Consider the following 14,946-nt stretch of genomic DNA (forward strand, 5'->3'; position numbering starts at 1 on the left):
TTTGGCTGTCTCGGTGTGTTAGTGGGCGGGTTGTTACTGTTTCCCCCCCTACCCCTCCCCCATAGTGACGTGGTGAGAAAAGTTTTAACAATGTGCAGGGAGGGAACGGAGCATGAACGCACCAATACACCGGGCTGAATACTGATAACTGCAGCCACTGTAAACCATTGGAGACACACACCGGGGAGCTGTTCTAATTGAAGGAGCTTTATTTAGTTTGACTTTATTTATTAATTTATTATTTGAGTTATATTTATTTCTATCCAAGATGAACGGAGTGTCGAGAAGTATGTGTACATTTGAAGACATCAGAAATCAAGAGCAGGCGGTGAGTTATTCCTTATAGCTATGCTTGTTTTTATGTATTTTATGTTAAATACAATGATAAAGTAGACCTTTGTGTACTTCTGTGTGTTGACCTCCTCTATGGGTGCATTGTGGTACAATAAGACATTTGCAAAAGTAAACCAATGTCAAAAGCTTAAGTCCTTTTTTCCCACTTTTGGATCTGTTGGATCTTTTCTCCCTTAAAACACTTTTAGGTTTCTATTCTTGCTTTATTTTTCCTTTACATGACCCTGCTCAGTTATGTAGACTGTATCAGAGGCTGGTTTACTTACAGATATTCAGGCTTCACCTCCTATAAGTGGTGTATTAACTGTTTAGTCTCTTGTTGTGATTAAAGTATTTGCCCCCCCCAACCACAAGCACATGTTCTCCCTACCAACATATAAAGGCATCAGCTCAGAATTAGTCCAATTTACATTTGTCAGTCACAGGTGCCTTCTGCCCTACTCATTCAGGGGCTTACAGTTGCATTTGTGACAGTGTGAAGCCCTGTAAACACTTAGCTTGTACAGTATGTGTGCCACCTGTGCATGAGGAGTTTCCTTAAAGAGGATTAAACATCCTTGACTTTGGCTAAGACTTCTGATACTTGCACTGTGAATGAGTGATCACTAGTTGCCTGTTTCAAATATCGAAGAGGGTTTTATTAGCACTCTGTGGCTGCAGAGGTTTAATCATTTACCTCGACTGAAAAAGCAAACTGTTAACCTGCCCTGTGGTTTATGAGGTTGCTGAGTAACATGACACTTTCCCCTTATCAGCAGCCTCCGGCCGAGTACAAAACCTGTCAGCAAAAGACCCCTTCAACCCATCACAGAATATTATATAATAGGCATTACAGTAAAGAGTCCTCATAATGGTTATGTTAAGTTAAATAGTATGATGAGAGCGCCGTGCATTGATATTGACATTGTGTGCCAATGGCCTAGACTGAAATAACAGTTAGTGTTTTGTAACTGTGTGAAGGGGTCAGAGTGCACAAAGGGCAGCTCCACTCACACACCTGATAAACTGATTATTGGTGGAGAGGAATGTCTCATAAAGCAGTATATGAAACTCCACACTTGTTCAGCTTCTGTGTTATCTATCATACGGTACATTTCAACATGCGACTGAAAGCATATTTGCATGAGCTCTATGAGGAAAAAGGCAGCTTTCAGTCAAATCCAATAGTCAAATAGTCACCCACATTCCGTTTTTTCCATATCTGGTAGGGTTATTAACGTCAGACTAAACAAAGCAGCAAAGATACTTCACCTCTACGCGTTACATTTTTTATAATTACTTATTAACAAAAATACCCCTTTGTTATTTATCAGGAAGTCTTTCTGATAAGGATGTGCCTGATGTAGCAGAGAAAGGCCTTCAGTGGGTGGTTTGTGTGCTTCCTGGAACGGAGATGATGTATAAAACACAAGGAACACCCAGGCCTGGCTTTGAAACTAAATGTTACGTTAATAGCAGAAAAATATTCAGCTTTTATTTGAAAATCATTTAAATGTTCTGGCATAATTCCTCCTCCCAAAAAAACTGTTATATTGGGCACTTTTTGAATAATGCCACAACTTTCCCCCCAGACGTTTAGTTCCTTGTGTTGTGTGACCTCACACATTCCTGCTGGCTTTCCTCATCACAGACACCATCTCAGTCAGGAGTGTGTGACGTTACTTGCTGGGAATGAGCCAGACATGACATAGGAGATGCATCAATGTATAGGAATGATCGTAAAATGCAAAATCCCACCTGGTTCACACGCAGAGAGCAGGAGAAGATGATTATTGATGGAAGGATGACTAGTAATTATATATCTGTTCTGATGAAAGCTCTCACTTCATGACTCAAATCGAAGCGTTCACCTGTTCAGGTTCTCACATGTTGGAAATACACACACACACACAAACCTCCAAACGCTTTACTTCACACCTCAACTTGAGTCTTTCCTCTTTGGCCTTTAACACTTTAGTTTGAACTGACTGCTGACTGACCATAGGGCGCAGCGTGACAGTCAGTCACCCTTCACTACTGTGGGAACTACAGCTCAAGGATTTTATCCTAAAACAGGATATATTTAAAACTGTGGCTGCAGATGACGTTTATTGAAATTTATTAATATACTAATTATTTACTATTTAATAGAGTCCAAAGGAAATGTGGAAAGTTTTTTTGTCCTACCAAAATTACAAATCCCAGAGGTACTTCATCAACTATTATTTAAAACAGAAAAAAGCAGAAAATCCTGACATTAAAGCAGCTTGAACATGCAAATTTGTTTCTTGAAAAATGTAGTTAGTTAAAAATTAGTTATAGATTGTCAAACTATTTGCCAATATTCTTTCAATCGATTAAAGGTTGAAGCTTTGTTGAGCAGGTCAAAATATGTCTGCACTATAGAGTATCTGATGGGGTTTGAATACTTGGCTTTGAATGCTTCTATTTTTTTGTCTTGTTTGATCAATTGATTTATTTGATCAAATATTTCCTGATGTTAGTCATAAGTTACTGAGTAGTCAAATGATGCTAATGGTGAAAGCTGCGGGAAAATACGTGTATGAGTTCCTTGTATGAGTAAGGTAATAGAACTCAGGTATTGTATGGTCACTTGATACCTGCCTTAGTCTCACAGCTGTCGCCTCAGAGGCCGAGGTTTATTAAGGAATGGACAGAAGACAAAAGGGGCACAGTGTGGGAAAGTAGCTCATGAAAGGAAAGAGTGATTTAATGTACGAAGAACACACAACTGTGGAATTTAGTTGTGGTATGAAGGTACAACACCTGAAGGCAACATGTGTTTATTTCCAAGATCCCTGTTACTGCATGAGTTCAGAAATCTGAACATCACGTTCTGTTTGAAACTGTCAGCGAGCTCTAAAGAACATTTCGTTTTTTTAACCAAATCCAGCAGCTCTGTCTTTTTATCAGCAACTGACCTGATCCACAGGCCTCAAAAACAAAAAGCGTCCTCCTCATACCCTTGAATCCTTTCTGCCCCGCAGCACCCTGTGGTCTTTTGTGCTCATTGTCCGAAAACCCAGCAGTGTGCAGTGTGTGTGCTTAGTTTCAGGTTTCTGCCCTGTTGTTAAGGTACTGTGTACTTTTATCTGTGTGTGTTTTTCCGCGTGCGTACATGTACACACATACGTCACCCTCCACGAACGCATCCAACTGGTGCCTTTGTCTGTGATCCCAGGAAGTCTAGTATTACAGGTTGTAAAGTAGTATAGATGGCATTGTAGTATGATTTATAAAAGAGCAAATGGGCAGAGAGAGTATATGTCAATAGTCGCTGGCTAAGAGAGGATTAGCGGACTCTTTGTCTGGTTGTCTATGGAGATCAAGAGAGATTGTATAATGATGGATTCCTTCTCAACAACCCTCGCACTGTTCCCTTTATCCCCCCTCCTTTCTTTTTATCCCCCCCCCCCCCTTTTCCTGTGTTAAAGCTTTCAGGTGTTTGTAATTTGAGAGGAAAGCATGTTGAACAAGAGGGACATTTTTTGCTTTCAATTCCCTGAGTTTCGATTTTCGTAGTTGGACACCCCCACCCCCCCCCCCCCCTTACTTACTGCCCTTTATCTCTGCTTTACACAACGCTGCACAGTTTATTGTCCCTGTTTGGCTAACATCCAGGTCGGGGTATCCTGCATATCAGACGTGATTTCTACAGCAGACAAAAACATACACTAGTGGCTTAAACTCTTACTGTAAACTGCAACCGCGAAGCCGCAATTAACATATTTTTTCCACTATTAATTTGATTGTTTAATCTATTGAAGGTCAGAAAAGAACACACCCACATGGCAGCCATTTCTTCTTTGCCTTTTCAGTCTCAGAGTTGAGTTTAATAACCCGGAGGACATAGTAAATGTATAAGGGAAGATAAACACATCAAGATGTCGTTTGCTGGAATGAGTTACGTAATGTCTCTGACCTCCTCCCTAACATACTCACACTTACACATGCACACACACTCTACAAGGGGGTTCCCTGCAGTACACACACCCATTCACATCCCTTTCCTGTTTAAAGCCACTTCTCTCCTTCAACTCAAAGTCAAAACTATTTTTTTGTTTTTGTTTTCGAAGCCATCTGTGCATTGTTTTGTCTCTGACTTGCTCCTCCCAGTGAAATTGTTGGCGTGCCAGGCAGTTTATCGCTTCTGTGAGGATTTTGTTACCATGGAAATGTCCTGTCTGGCTTGACATTACATTTTCTGCCCACTTTCCCAGAAATCAAGCCTCTGCTTCCAACCGGCTGTGAGCGCCTGGAGAGTTTCCGCATAAAGTCCCTCTGACGTCCATAGCACACAATTTAATTCAAACAATCTGTCTCTGTGCAGCTGTAACAAACTTTTGGTTTCTCTCTGACGCTCGTTGTACCCCCTCCCTCTCTTACTGGCTACTCTCTCCCTCCTCTGTTTCTGACTTTGAGTATGACTCAGTCTCTCCTCCTCTTTTTCCTCCTCTCCTCAAAATAGTCCTCAACAGTCTCTCCGAAACATAACGGTCTCTTTGTGGTTTCACTTCATCGTGTCCTCTCTTGGTTGCTTTTTTCAGGAGGGGTGCAGGAGACTGCGACTCACACTGCACGACCAGAGGCAGGCAGCCCAGAGAACGGAGCAGTACAGGGACAAGGTAAGAACTTCCTGCACCTGATAACTTAGTCTGCAACCTGGGCTGTAACACCGATGCAGAGAACAGACCTGGGAATAAGGACTGTAGGAGATATAGGAATGTTGCAATAGAAAAACATTCATCACTGTTTTAGATGCGTGGTTTAGATACTCAAGGTGTTATTTATCATGCTGTTACTGTACTTTTGAATTGACTTTTTCAACCTTAATGCATTCATTTTGTCTACTTTGTTCTACGACGTAAGGAAAAACCGTAGCACTCTTTTCTTTTAAGGCGAAGTGATCGTCATTAATGCCATATTTGGATTTGATGATTCAGACAATTCATCTTAATTAATCCCTCTCAAAAATACTGAGGATTTATCTCAGAGCTACCGTAGCGTACATTCACACATCATCATCATCATCACGGCACATGCCCACACACAATCTGACAGAGAAACAAACTGCTTGTAAAATGCCACAGCTGCCACACAAAATGTCAAGAAAAGAGCCAAGACAGCAATTGTTCTCCCAAAACCAATACAAAAGTTAGATATAAAGACCTCCAGATTAGCAGTTTAGTCTCCCGACCTGCTGTCTCTGTTTATGGTTGTGATGAAAACTGAATAATACCTCCAACGAAAGCAGATGTTTTTGGGTTTGTCTCCAAAATGTTTCAGCCTTTGGATAACAGAGACTCAGTCACACAGGAATACTCCCTTCACCCCTAAAGACACAGATGGTGTTTATCAGAATGGCATTTCAACAGAAGTACTCTTGGCTTTCCTTTTTAAACGTTGTGTCGCAATATTGATCCAAACCACGCTCTAGCGTCAGCAAAGCACCGTGACTTAACATCTGTTTGCTGATGATGTGTGGAAATGTATCACACCCATCCTCATGCAACTCTGTGCGTGCCACATTGTTAACTCCTCTTCTCTCTAATCTGCAGCCAATCGGACGAGCGTATGCGCTGGTGCAGCCGGCCGCTGACAGGACATCTCTGAACCCTGAACCGGTCAAATGCAAAGAGGAGCAGGTGGAGGTTATCAAGGTATGTGTTGTGTTGTTTTTTAAAGAAATATCTGATATGTTAATATAGATTTGTCGTGGCGTTTCAGTGTTAATCATCCGTGCCTCTCTCTCCCTGTCCCAGGTGTATCTAGAAGCCCGCAAACAGGAGCAGCAGAAACACCAGCAGAGCCTCAAGATGCTGTCGGATGAAGTTTCACAGATACAGGAGGTCAGTGTCTGGACAGTGTCTGCTGTAGCTCTGATGCACATTTGAAACACACACTATCACTACAGTCTCTGCCTGGTGTTTATATAACGATTTGCATCATGTAAATTCCTCCGCGCTTCCAGACTTAGTCTCTATCTGTTGCTAATAAAGTCTGCTGTTTAACACTTTATAGCGCATTCGCAGACATTCAACACATACCTGTTAACTAATAAACGCATGTCACTAACTCACAATGTGTCTGTATTCATCGCAGGTGAGGTATTGCCTGAAGACGCTGAGGGAGCAGATGGCAGCCAAAAACAAGGTAGATTTATTTTTGCTTTATTCTGCCCTCCACATTGTTAACCCTGCTTCCTGTGAGCTTAATGGCATTTCCTCCATCCTCTTTCACTCTGTAGTCGCTGACTTCCCCTTTTTCTCTTTACAGCCGCTCACAAATGGGTGGAAAGTTGGTCTTCCCTTCAGAAGGAGCGCCCCGTCTGCCCCTAAAGACGAGGCTAAAGCGGAGGCACAGGTGAGCATTCAAAGTGGTAAACACTCAATGTGTGTGAGAAATGCACATATCAAATCTCGCGTTATATCATAGCAACAGCTCCTCTGTTTTCCTCGGGACAATGTGTTCTTGTTCGTGCGATGCCTGTAAAGCAATCCCCTCCCAGAGGCACACAGAAGACGTAAAAAGGAGGTATAAAGTTAAACAGAGACACACCGAGATATGGGAGGGGGGAGAAGTGTTCAAATGACAGCATAAGTGAAACTATGCTTATAGCACCCCGGGGTGTCAGAGGAAGCCTTTCCCAGCACACTCTGTTCCTCTCCTCTCTGTGTTGTTGTGCTCAGGCCCTCTCTATTGTTCCCAGCATTCCACAGATACCTCTCCTTTAATGGTTTTGTTGCTGTGTTTGAGCCACACACTTTTAGCATCCACCACTATTTGCGTGTCGGTTGTGTCTCGTACAATTACAAACAAAAGCTGATGTCGCTTTGTTTGGTTGAATAGGTGTTGTGCCAATTATAGTATCTATATGTGACTCACGCCGTGGTGCGCTCATAGAAGCGTTGCACAAATTAGGAGGGAAAGGCACGTCCTGATCCAACTGATCCAATGACGCACACTGACACGCCTGCTGACAGCCACCGAAAAGAGGATGTTCAATGATATCATCGGGAAAGCATCTGTCTATCAGTCCAGAGTAATATTGTTGTTTTAAGGTCAATGGTCTGTGTACAAAACAGTTGAATATAAAGTGTTTACAACAAGATCCTAGTAGGTGTGGCTTTTTTGACACTGATTAACAGAAAATAGGTGGAAACCTGGTCTCAATGTAGGGCTGCTCGATTATGGCAAAAATCTTAATCTCGATTATTTGGGTCAATAATTGATAACACGATTATTAAAAACGATTATCCATTTACTTTGAAAACATCCATTTATTGGAGAAAAAAATGTGAACAGTATGTTTTTAACAGTTGATTACCCTGAACTTTAAGTATAATTCAACTGAAAAACCAATACAAAAAATATTTAATTTGAAAAAAAAGTAATAATAATAATACAAAAATAATCGTTTTATTTCGATTACGTTGTTTTCCTAATCGTTGCAAGCCATAATCGTAATTGTGATTAAAATACGATTAATTGAGCAGCCCTATCTCAATGTGGCAAAAGTAATCCAAATAATTTCAATATTTAAACAAAAAAAGATTTGTTTGCCAAATATTTAAGTCAGTATTTAGCAGATTAATCTCTGGTGCAAGCTCAGCCAGGTTGCATAGAGACATGTGTTTATATTCTGATTAACTCCTTAATATGAGGACGTAATATCTGCTAATCTAACATTTGATCCTTTCTCTTTCAGGAAGCAGATGAAGAAGCAGAGAGAGCCAAGCTGAGGGAGGTCAGTAAGCGCTTGTATGCTCAGCTACAGGAAGCAGAAAAGAAACACCAAGAGGATAAAGAGAGGCTGCAGGTAACACACATCTACAGAGCTTATTTTCACATTCATTACGCATCACCAAATATAATGTATACTGTATTCTGGGTGCACTGAAACTGCATTTAACACTAAATTAATAAGCATCCCCTCTTTTCTTCCCTGTCTCCTCCAGGCTGAGAGTAGCAGGCTGAAGGAGCGTCTGAGCGAGGAAGAGGAGAAGCTGAAGACCACAGAAGAAGCCAGCGAGAGGAAAGACATGCGCATAGACGACCTGCAAAGGCTGCTGGGAGGGATGGAGCAGGAGAGCGCCACCCTGAGGGAGGAGATGAACAGCCGCGAGGTGGAACTCCATGAGCTGCGCACAATCAGAGAGGAGGGCCAGAAAGGGGGGCAGAGGTCAGTTAACTCAAACACATGAACAGAAAACAGCATTTATTCATTAGTGCCAATCAAGTCACGAATGAGTGCCAATCAAGTCACAGCTTTAACTCTGTGTGTATTTTTAGGACTGAGCAGCTGGAGAGGGAGTTGGCAATTCTCAAAGAAAAGATCCACCATCTGGACGACATGCTGAAGAGCCAGCAAAGGAAAGTCAGACACATGATTGAACAGGTGAGGTGCACATGTGTGAGATTTAGTGAAGCAAACACACTGTCTCCATGTTCATATTTGTGCAGGATTTACTGACTGTTTGACTGTTTGTTTTTTGGTTCTTCAGCTCCAGAACTCTCGCATGGTGATCCAGGAGAGAGACCGCGTGATCAAAGAGCTGGAAGAGAAAGTGGCTTTCTTGGAGGCTGAGGTGAGCGACGGTTGTCTATGAAGAAAGATATTTGCATGGCTTTGAAGTGGAATTCAGATTCAGGATTAAGTGCAAGGCATGACAGGAGAAAGGAGATCAAATATGTTCAGATAAAGAGGTTTTTATGTTTAGTGGCCACATACATTTTTCGTCTTATTGCTGTTATGTGAACTGACCTCTGACCTCCGCCTTTCTGCAGAACCGAGAGATGCATGACCAGATGGATTACTTCATGGGAGGACAAAGATCCAACTCCCACCTTTCATCCGAGCGCAATCCCCAGATCGTCTACAGGTAACTTATTGTACCCTTCCTCTTCATATTTCTACTGGGCCTTTTTGCTGATGCATGAGTGGCAATTATTGCATTCATTGTTTATTTAATTATGCAGATTTGATGAAACGGGTCCCAAAATACAGTACACACACACACACTAAAATATTCCCCTGTTCTAGTTGTACACCTTCACACAATAACTTGTTTTTATGCTGTTCCAAAATACAATCGACTAATTTCTCTTTTTCCTCTCCCCTCAGTAAACCGATCAAGCCTTCCAACTCCTCCAACAAACCTTTGCCTTTCATCAAAGTCATCGAGATCAGGTCATGAAGTAACCGCGCAGAAGAAAGACTCGGTATTGGACCACAACACCGTTTCACTGCAGACTGAAAACAAGCACGACTCTACGAGCGCCCACATCTGATTTCGCTGATAGTCGGGATGTTGGAGTTGAGCTTCCCTGGACTGTAACTACATCAAAACTTCCACCAAACCACAAACACTCCTTGAAGGAATTGGCGACACACGCACCACAACTTGCTTTGTCTATGCATAATGTGTGAATTTGAGCTTGTTATAGATACTTTAAGCTGATTCAGCTAATGTGCATTTGAAGTTTTACATGTGATACTGCGTACCTTGTGCAAGTGTTTCCGTGTGCTGCCCTGTTGTGATCGCTTTATTAACCTTTGAGATATGACAATCTCGTGTTGTTGTATTAAACAGAACTGTGCGGGTTGGCAGACCTTTTGCCAAAGTGCGTTATGATATTATGAAATTCACATATAGTGATGTAGCAACATAGCTAACTAAGCTAAATGTTTTCTGTAGCAATCATTAACCCGAGGATCTACATCCAGTGTTTTACTGAATGGTCACTCATCCTCCATGACTCCATTCACTTCACTGAGTGAATGGTATAATGCTCTAAACGTGTAAATACCGTTTATAATTTATATAAGGTCAACACCCTCTGATGTTTTTAAACAATATAAGTGTTTTTAAGTCTTTAACAACTATTTAGCACTTCCTGAAGCTGTGAGGAAGCAGAAGGATGGCGTGTCAGTGGTGATGAAGATATGTAACTTTACTGCTTCATTGAAGTGTCGTTCTACATATTTCTTGTAAAGCATGTCAGCTCCTTATCATTTTGTAAACTGTCACCTTGTTTGTACATATTAATAATAATGAATGTGATTTGATATTTTAACTTCCTAACAGCTTTCTCCTTTGTATTTATTTATATAAAACCTCAAGACAGATTGTGTTATAGGAGGGTTTTCTATGAAGTAAATTCCAATCTATTATCTGTGTTTGTGGCTTTCAGAATAAATTACTGAAAATAATATAAAGCTTCTTTTGTCTCCTCACTGAACTCAGGCATCCGTAGGAATTCAATGCAGATTACTATGAAAGGTGCGCCCTCTGCTGGACACTAACGTGACATGACCTTATTGAGCTGATCACTGTTAATAACATTGAAACGCTTTTACAACATTTTGACTGCATGTCACTGTTTTATTCGGATGGCAACTTATACAATAAGCATCACAGAAAATAATAATTCACCTGAATGTTCCCCTGATACGAGAATTAACAAACATTTCAGACATCTGGGGGCCAGTCAACCTTTTTAAAAAGAGACCTCCCCTGATGCTACATTATAATTGCATAAATGCACTGGGAAACAGTTAAATTACATTTCACTGAGAGATCTGATTAAATCTTAAGAGCACTTAATAATCACAATTCATTAAATCAAGTATGGCTTCTGTAAAACATGTTTAAGGCTAAAAACAGCAAATGAACCGCAGAGACATACATAGATGTAAACATAAGTGACATAAACAGTGTGTGTTTTTCAGCTATTAACACTGGGATTTACCTACAAACATTGTTAGCATTTAAATACACTTGGTTAATAATAACAATTCTGCATAGGCTTTTATAATTGTATAATAAATACTGATTGTCATGTGCCATTGCATAAAACCGAGAGCTCCAGTGTTGTTTTGGTCAAATCAACCCTACTTACCATAGTAACTCACTATAGTCATTTTGTACCTAATATAACACTTGTACATGCATTAATACAGGATATATGCATAGGCTAGGTAGAGCAGTTTGAAGTGCATTATACTTTGAACTAGGCAATATGTGTTAGTATATGAAGGCAGTGCTTTTTCATTTCACCCTAAACTACCGATCTGTAGGCACTTAAATCACAGGAAGCTCTACCTTGTCTTTGACCTTTCTTTCAGATGCGAGTGACATCTTTTCAGAACAAACTGTCCAGAGTGTTGTAGTTGTCTTTGAAGTTCTTCAGCTCCAGGAAGTGTCTGGGCCGCTTGCTGCGCTGCTGCATCGACGATGTGAGGTAGGTGGTTTGGGTGGGGGAGGAGGAGGAGGAGCTCATTGGCTCCGAGGTGCCGATCAGGTCTTTGGCGGCCGAGTGGTGGTTCTGGCTCGGAGTGCTGCTGTTGCTACGAGACTTCACGCTGAAACAGGAAGGAAGAATCAGATTGACCCAATGATAGATTAACATTCCACAGTGGGATTAGCATAAAAGTGAGGCTGAACTGCGAGGAGAGGTCGTGTTTACTCACACAGAGGCCAGTTCAGTCAGTGCTTCCTGGTATTTCAAAAATTCTGCTTCACCAAAAGCCTACAGACAAAAAAATGGGTAAAATGACAAGACATCCGTACATTTGACAGCTTTTCCTGCAGTCGCAGCTCACTGTAAAACAACAGGACGGACTATATGGTGAATAGCAGAAGCACTAATAATAAGGATAATATACATTTGTAACAATTTTGTCAGAAGACCACAATACAGCCACTATGTATAAACTGGTTAAATGTTTGGTCAAAAAAAGTCAGAAAATTGTGAAAAATATATATCCCAGTCTGTCAAAGACCAATTTGATGTCTTAAAATTTTGTCTTGTTTTGTAAGTCAAACTCAGAGATATTCAGTATATGACTTCATTAGACAGGCTAACAACTGTATTTTTTCTGCCATTATTGCATTATTAGTATAACAATTAATCTATTACAAAAATAGTCAGCAACTATTTTTCTGTTGATCAGCTATGACATTGAGTTCGATGGAGCACAATGACTATTAAATCAATTGTGTAGCAAACATAACTAAAATACTCTCCTTTCATATTAAGCATACCTTTATGATTTTGTTGCCAGTTTAAAACAATTGTTTTGCTCTTTATTTAGACAAGGTACTGTCACACAATATTGCAATGATGTGTCTTAAGAGATGTAAGTTCTTCTCACAAATGGACAGAAGGACACTGACCTCTGCCCCATAACGGGCTTTGTTGTATCCGTCCAGCACCGTGTCGATGAGCGAGCTCAGACTGTTTTGGAACATGCACTGGGACTTTCTTAGCTGCAGAAGCCACGTCCGAAGTCTTTTACCCGTCACAGCGGTAGGTGTGCCGCCGAGTTCACGGAAAGGTAGATCTGTTGACAGAAAGTACAGGTAGAATTGTAACAGTTTGTCTTTACAACAAAACAAGAGTGTGACCAGATTGTTGACAGCAACGCTTACCAGTGTCTCTGATGGCATCCAGTGCTTTCATCCTATACAGGAAGTTATGAGAACCTACAACAGACACACATTATTCGGTTCACTTGGTTCAAAACTACTCATATAGATAGTTGCAGGACTAGTGTATATGAGTGTGTGTTGTTGCATATGCCTCTTACCAGACTGTTCTCTGTGCTTTAGCCGGTCGTCATCTAGGGACAGCAGACGAGGCTCAAAGTGGATTTTCTGGACCTGGCAAAGTTTGGCTTCAATTTCTTGTCTCAGCTCCTACAGCACAGACAACAAACACCTATCATATTTGACTAGAAAACAATGCACATCAACAGACTTAAGTGTAATTGTGTGGGTCACCTTGGGAGCATTGTGGCCGAGTGGAACATGTGGTCCTCTCCGAGACTTCATGGCAAATCGCACAATTTGCCTTTTGACAAAGATGAAGAGCAAAACAAACACCTAGAAAAAAAGTCAGGGGTTAGTTTTATTTGTACTCCTCTTTTGAGCATACTGAGCAGAATGCCTGTGGATCATGAAAAATCATAATGCAAATAAAAGTTGTGCACTAGAAAGTAAAATATATGCCCCCTAGATGTAATGGAGTAAAAGAACAAAGTTGCAGGAAATAGAAATACTCACGTAAAGTAAAAGTATCTCACCTTTGTACTTAGTTATAGTACTTTAGCACAGTAGTTCTCAACTGGTCAGGCCTCGGGACCCACTTTTCCCTTGGTCAATAAATCGCGACCCGAAATGTTGAACCACTAAAATCTATTCAACAAAAAATTGTGCTGTAATATATATGCTTTTCAGCATACAATATTAATTAAAGTGAAGTACAGTATCCCTTATAGGCTATCCCTTCACAGAACTAAAGAATGCCTTTAAAATAAAAAGGCAGATTTGGAGCCAATCCTGCAAATTCACCACACGTGAAAAACATGACATGCTGAATACCCAACCCCAGCATGGGGGTCTGGTATAAACTACGCATTCTGGCACACTCTGAGAAGAAAATAAATAAATACTATTAATAATATGTTATGCCATTGTTTGTTTTTCACTTTGTTCTGACAGCTGAACTTGCTGCTCCACACAGAGAGAAGAGCAAAGAGGAGAGAGTCTGTGTGAATTACTTTAAATTGTGGATAAGGGTAGATAGCTCCCATTGTTCTGTGACCTGTCAATCATCAAACCGAGGGTCATATCTCATTATGTGTTCATTTGTATTTGAAGTTTTACCCATGGATGTATAAAGAATAGTTCTACCGCAAAGTTATTCTCCGTGGGGACTTCCGGCAACAATCTTGATTCTGATTGGCCAGAAGACTCGAAAAAACATCAGCAAATATGTTTTATTAAGAAGATGATCACTACGTGACAGAAGTTTTCAAAACCGTTTATGGTCTCCGGTACTTCCACTCCAACTGCATGCACACTGCACAGCGTTAGAAAATAACCTTCAAAATAAAATAAAAATGTCTTCACACATCTGCGACCCACTTGAAACGGGTCCGCGACCCACCAGTTGAGAACCACTGCTTTAGTACATGTACTTAGTTATTCCATTAACTGTGTGTGCCTTGTAATGACTCAGCATAGGATTTTGAACTCTGTCCAGTTAAGGGACATCTTTTGTGTTTCATAGTGAAAATGAAGCCAATTTGAAATAATAAGCTTTGTAAACAGAAACTCTGTAGTGAAAATGAACCAAAAACATGTTTTAAAAAACTACGCTTACAGGCTTGTCATCGCGAGAGTTAACATACACCTGACCTAGGTAAGAAAATGACAGAGATATAAAGAGAAACACACTCACCAGACTACCGTAGGCCATTACAAGCACCACGTTAACGCTGGAGAGGAGAGGGTCGCTCCGCATCTTGAAGCGGTGTGTTTAAACGACAATAAACTAACTTTAGTTACCGCTCGCTAAATGACGGAGGGTGCGTCCAACACTTGACACTTGAAAGCCATTCAGTGTCCCTTTTAGAGCTCGTTTTTAAAGCACAGGAAGCTTATATTAAACGCAACACATAAAACAGGGAAGTAGGTAAAGTAAAGTGCTTTTTAACATTTCGCTGACCGGTTTGTTGACTTCCGCGTTGGTCAGGTGACAGGTACGGGCGGGCAGGACTGACGTCAGAGCAGACGTTTCCACGGC

General features: G+C 40.9%; 2 protein-coding genes across 2 annotated transcripts; one reads left to right on the forward strand and one right to left on the reverse strand.

Annotated features, from left to right (window-relative positions):
• Window positions 1-129: 129 nt before the first annotated feature.
• tuft1a (tuftelin 1a) lies at window positions 130-10,567 on the forward strand. Its single transcript, XM_010787028.1, has 12 exons — window positions 130-328; window positions 4,902-4,979; window positions 5,913-6,014; window positions 6,117-6,203; window positions 6,457-6,507; window positions 6,631-6,717; window positions 8,063-8,173; window positions 8,313-8,536; window positions 8,647-8,752; window positions 8,859-8,942; window positions 9,142-9,236; window positions 9,479-10,567. Exons 1-12 carry the CDS (start codon window positions 269-271, stop codon window positions 9,549-9,551), a joined length of 1,158 nt encoding a protein of 385 aa, XP_010785330.1. The 5' UTR covers window positions 130-268; the 3' UTR covers window positions 9,552-10,567.
• Window positions 10,568-10,718: 151 nt separating this feature from the next.
• cunh1orf43 (chromosome unknown C1orf43 homolog) lies at window positions 10,719-14,906 on the reverse strand. Its single transcript, XM_010787027.1, has 7 exons — window positions 14,602-14,906; window positions 13,140-13,241; window positions 12,947-13,055; window positions 12,789-12,842; window positions 12,534-12,700; window positions 11,828-11,886; window positions 10,719-11,719 (listed from the first exon to the last, which is right to left on the reverse strand). The coding sequence occupies exons 1-7, from the start codon at window positions 14,662-14,664 to the stop codon at window positions 11,500-11,502; spliced, it is 774 nt and encodes a 257-aa protein (XP_010785329.1). The 5' UTR covers window positions 14,665-14,906; the 3' UTR covers window positions 10,719-11,499.
• Between the last annotated feature and the right edge of the window lie 40 nt (window positions 14,907-14,946).

This window comes from Notothenia coriiceps, unplaced genomic scaffold (assembly GCF_000735185.1).
Source record: "Notothenia coriiceps isolate Sejong01 unplaced genomic scaffold, NC01 NC01_scaffold00029967, whole genome shotgun sequence".
NCBI lineage: Eukaryota > Metazoa > Chordata > Actinopteri > Perciformes > Nototheniidae > Notothenia > Notothenia coriiceps.